General features: G+C 45.3%; 1 protein-coding gene across 1 annotated transcript; it reads right to left on the bottom strand.

The window, feature by feature from the left end:
* Positions 1 to 3,937: 3,937 nt before the first annotated feature.
* On the bottom strand, positions 3,938 to 4,567 carry LOC138891534 (uncharacterized). The gene has a single exon (XM_070174998.1). The coding sequence runs from the start codon at positions 4,565 to 4,567 to the stop codon at positions 3,938 to 3,940; it is 630 nt and encodes a 209-aa protein (XP_070031099.1).
* Between the last annotated feature and the right edge of the window lie 641 nt (positions 4,568 to 5,208).

The following is a 5,208-nucleotide window of genomic DNA, read 5'->3' as shown; positions in this document are numbered from 1 at the left end:
TTACCCACTCCCCGATTCTGCGAGCAAAGGGACGCAATTGTGCGTGCGCGACTGCGACAAAAAGTGTCGCACCTGCGACCACTATTGCCCCTGCGATCCTCCCCATCACAGAAGTGATGCCGCTTCTGCGGAACATATTCCGCTTCTGCACCCCAAACTGGGCATGCCCAAATCTGCATTTGTGACCAAGTTCTCACTTTTGCGAGCCTGCACCTGCGGCCAATCCCTCCGTAGGTGCGGACACACCAGAACTGCCAGATATGAGAACTGCCAACCTTCAGCCAAACACTCAGTAGGTCCAAATTGATCTGATTTCCATCCGATTCACACCCGGGGGCCCCTGGACCCCGTCCGAACATACCATCAAGTTCCAAAACACATAACGGACCCTCTTGAGACCTAAGATCACATCAAACAATTATAGAATCATGAATCACCCATCGATTCAATCCTAAGAAATTATAAACTTTCGAATTTCGAAACCAACGCTGATTAATACCAAAACGACTATGATTGACCTCGAATTTTGCACACAAGTCATAATTGACATTACAGACCTATTCCAACTTCCGAAATTAGGATCCAACCCCTATATCAACAAATTCCACTACCAGGCAAACTTCCCAAATTCCTCCAATTTCCAACTTTCGCCAAATCACGCTGAAACGACCTACTGACCTCCAAATAAAAAACATCCAGACACGGTCCTAAGAACAAAATCACCATATGGAGCTATCGTAATAGTCAAAACTCTATTTTGGAGTCGTCTTCACACAAGTCAAACTACGGTCAACTCCTACGACTTAACCTTCTAACTTAGGGATTATGTGTCCCATTTCACTCTAAAACTCACTCGAAACAAAAACCAAACACCCCGGTGAGTCACGTAACCACAATATAAGATAAAGGAAGCATAAATTAGGGGATCAGGGCTAAAAATACTCAAAACGACCGGCCTGGTCATTACATCCCCCCTCTTAAAATAAATGTTCGTCGTCGAACGAGTATATAGATATACCTAATATGGTGAAGAGGTGAGTGTAACGGCAATACATATCATGCTCGGTCTCCCAAGTGGCCTCCTCGACTGGCTGACCCCTCTACTAAGCCTTCACCGAAGAAATATTCTTTGACCTCAACTTTCGAACTTGCCTATCAAAAATGGCCATCGGCTCCTCAACATAAGGCAAATCCTTGTCCAACTAGACTGAACTAAAATCAAACACATGAGACGAATCGCCGTGATACTTCCGGAGCATAGAAACATGGAATACTAGATGAACTGCAGCTAGACTAGGTGGTAGTGCAAGCCTGTAGGCCACCTCTCTAATCCTCTCAAGTATCTCAAATGGTCTAATATACCTAGGGATCAACTTGCCCCTCTTCCCGAACCTCATAACACTCTTGATGGGCGAAACCCAGAGCAAGACCCTCTCCCCAACCACGAATGCAATGTCACGAACCTTCCGATTCACATAACTCTTCTATCTAGATTGGGCTGTACGAAGTTGATCCAGAATCAATTTACCTTTACCAATGCATCCTGAACCAAGTTTGTACCCAATAGCCTAGCCTCGCCCGGCTCAAACCAACCTACCGGAGACCGATACCATCTACCATACAAAGCCTAGTATGGGGCCATCTGAATGCTCGACTGGTAGTTGTTGTTGTAGGAAAACTCTACAAGTGGCAAGAATCGATCCCAAGAACACCCAAACTCCATCACACAAGCACGAAGCATATCCTCCAATATCTGAACAGTGCGATCGGGCTGCCCGTCCATCTGAGGGTGAAATGTTGTGCTCAACTCAACCCGAGTACCTAAATCATTCTATACGGATCTCTAGAACCGCGATGTAAACTGCATACTCCGGTTAGAGATGATGGATATTGGCACGCTATGAAGCTTGATAATCTTGCGAATATAAACTCGAGCCAGCTGCTCAGAAGAATAAGTAGTCACCACTGGAATGAAATGAGTCGTCTTGGTCAACCTATCCACAATCACCCAAACTGCATCGAACTTCCTCTGAGTCCATGGTAGCCCAACAACAAAATCTACAGTAATTCGCTCCCATTTCCACTCTGGAATCTCTAGCTTCTGAAGCAATCCATCTCACCGCTGATTCTCATACTTCACCTGCTGACAATTTAGGCACCAAGGTACACATTCCACTATGTCCTTCTGAAGTCTCCTCCACAAATAATGTTGCCTCAAGTCCTGATACATCTTTACGGAACCTGGATGAATGGAGTACCGCGGACTGTGAGCCTCCTGGAGAATCAAATCACACGAACCATCTATATTTTGCACCCATAGCTTGCCCTGCATCCATAATACATCGTCATCTTCAATAATGACCTCCTTGGCATCGCCGTGCTGAATCATGTCCTTAAGGACAAGCAGATGGGTGTCGTCATACTGACGCTCTCAGATACGATCATGAAGAGAAGACCGAGAAACCACACAAGCCAAAACTCGATCCGGCTCAAAATCATCGAATCTAACAAATAGTTTGCCAAGGCCTGAACATCCAATGCTAATGTCCTCTCCGTTGCTGGTAGATATGCTAAACTGCCCAAGCTCTTTGCCTTAAGACTCAAGGCATCAGCCACCACATTGGTCTTCTCGGAATGATATAGAATGGTGATATCATAGTCCTTAAGAAACTATAACCACCTCCACTGATGCAAGTTAAGATCCTTTTATTTGAACAGATGCTGCAGACTCCGGTGGCCGGTGTAGATCTCATAAGGAACATCATAAAAATAGTGCCACAAAAATTTTAATGCATGAACAATAGTTGCTAACTTAACGTCGTGGATATGATAGTTCTTCTCATGCACCTTCAGCTGTCTAGATGTGTAGGCAATCACCCTACCATCCTGCATCATAACCGCGCCGAGACCAATACACGACGTGTCACAATACAAAGTATAAGACCCCAAACCTATAGGCAATACCAACACTGGGGCTATAGTCAAAGCAGTCTTGAGCTTTTGAAAGCTCTCCTCACACTCCTCTGTCTACCTAAACGGAGCACCCTTCTGGGTCGATCTGGTCATAGGTGCTGGAATATATAAGAAACCCTGTACAAATCAATGGTAATATCCCGTCAAACCAAGAAAACTCCGGATCTCCGTAGTTGAGGACGGTTTGGGCCAACTATACACTGCTTTAATATTATTCAGATCTACCTTGATCCCCTCACTCGACACTATATTGCCCAAAAAATGTTACCGAATCAAGCCAGAATTCACACTTTGAAAATTTTGCATATAACATCTTTTCTCTCAAGGTCAGGCACACGGTTCTCAAGTGTTGCTCCTAATCCTCCCGGCTACGGAAGTACACCATAGTGTCGTCAATAAACACAATGATGAATGAGTCGAGATAGGGCTAAACTACTCTGTTCATCAAGTGCATGAATGTTGTTGGGGCGTTGGTCAGCCCAAATGACATCACAAGGAACTTGTAATGACCATACCGAGTCTTGAAGGCAGTCTTCAAGATATCTTGCTCTCGAATCTTCAACTGATGATAGCCTCTATGCAAGTTAATCTTAGAGAACACTCTGGCACCCTGTAGCTGATCAAATAGGTCATCAATATGTGGCAATGGATACCTGTTCTTCATTGTAACCTTGTTCAACTGGCGATAATCAATACATATACGCATAGAACCATCCTTCTTCTTTACAAATAAGACCGGAGCACCCCAAGGTGACACATTGGGCCGAATGAAGCCCTTATCAAGCAACTCTTGCATCTGCTCCTTTAACTCTTTCAACTTTGTTGGGGCCATACGATAGGGTGGAATAGAAATGTGCTGAGTGCCCAGTAGCAAATCAATGCCAAATCTGACATCCCTATCAGGTGACATGACCGGAAGATCAGCCTGAAATACATTTGGATAATCCCTCACTACCGGGACTGACTACACTGTAGGAGTATCACCATTGACATCCCTCACAAAAGCTAGACAAGCATTACACCCCTTCTCAACCATACGCGAAGCCTTTAGAAATGAGATAATCCTGCTAGAAACATAATCTAAAGCACCTATCCACTCTAACCGTGGTAATCCTAGCATAGCTAGCGTCACAGTCTTGTCGTGACAATCAAGAATAGCATGATAGGGCGACAACCAGTCCATGCCTAAAATAATATTAAAATCTACCATACATAGCAACAATAGATCAGCTCTGGTCTCAAAACCACCAAGAAAAACTAAACACGACTGATATACATAGTCAACAATAATAGAATATCCCACATGTATGGACACATAGATAGGAGAACTCAAAGAAACACGGGATACACCCAAATATGGAGCAAAATAAGACGACATATAGGAATAAGTGGAGCCTGGATCAAATAAGACTGATGCATCTCTATGACAGACTAGAACAATACTTGGGATGACTGAGTTGGATGACACTACCTCTGTCCTAGCAGGAAGAGCATAATATCTGGCCTGGCCTCCCCCTCTAGGGCGACCTCTACCTGTTCGACCCCCACCTTTGGCTAGCTGTGCAAGTGGAGTGGCAACTGGTGCAGTAACCATGGCTTGAGGACCCGGTGGAACACGCAGATACTGAGTAGTCTATGAACGACCACCCCTCCTGAGTCTGGGGCAATCCCTCACCATAATACGAGAGTGACCACACTCAAAACAAGCTCTCGGAGGAAATGGCTATTGTGGCTGGATCAGGCCTGATCGGCTGGACTGACCGCTGAAAACACCTCATGTAGGAGGTGGACTAGACAATGGTGGTGCATCATAGGGAGCCTGAGGCCTAGGAGTGGCCGGAATATCATTGGAGGCTAGAAATGCTGAATGAACAGGGTGACTCACATAGATATTTCTATGACGAGCTGCAATTGGGGCACGAGTTCCACTATCTGTGCCAAAATATCGAAGCCTTTTGGCCTCCCTCATCTCTCTCTCCCGGGTCCATATACCCTCCAATATCCTAGCAATCCCCACTACCTACTGGTATACGATGTCCATCTCCAACTCTCGGGCCATGCTAAATCTGATAACGGGGTTGAGCCCCTCGATAAATCGACGGACTCACTCTCTAATAGTAGCAACAAAGGCCAGTGCATGCCTAGCCAAATCACTGAACCAGATCGCATACTCCGACAAGGTCATAGAACCCTGGAGCAACTGATCAAACTCTATGCGCCATGCATCTCGGAGAT

Source organism: Nicotiana tomentosiformis, chromosome 1 (genome assembly GCF_000390325.3).
Source record: "Nicotiana tomentosiformis chromosome 1, ASM39032v3, whole genome shotgun sequence".
Lineage (NCBI taxonomy): Eukaryota > Viridiplantae > Streptophyta > Magnoliopsida > Solanales > Solanaceae > Nicotiana > Nicotiana tomentosiformis.
The sequence above is the reverse complement of the archived record's forward strand: the minus strand, read 5'-3'. Positions and strand labels throughout refer to the sequence as shown.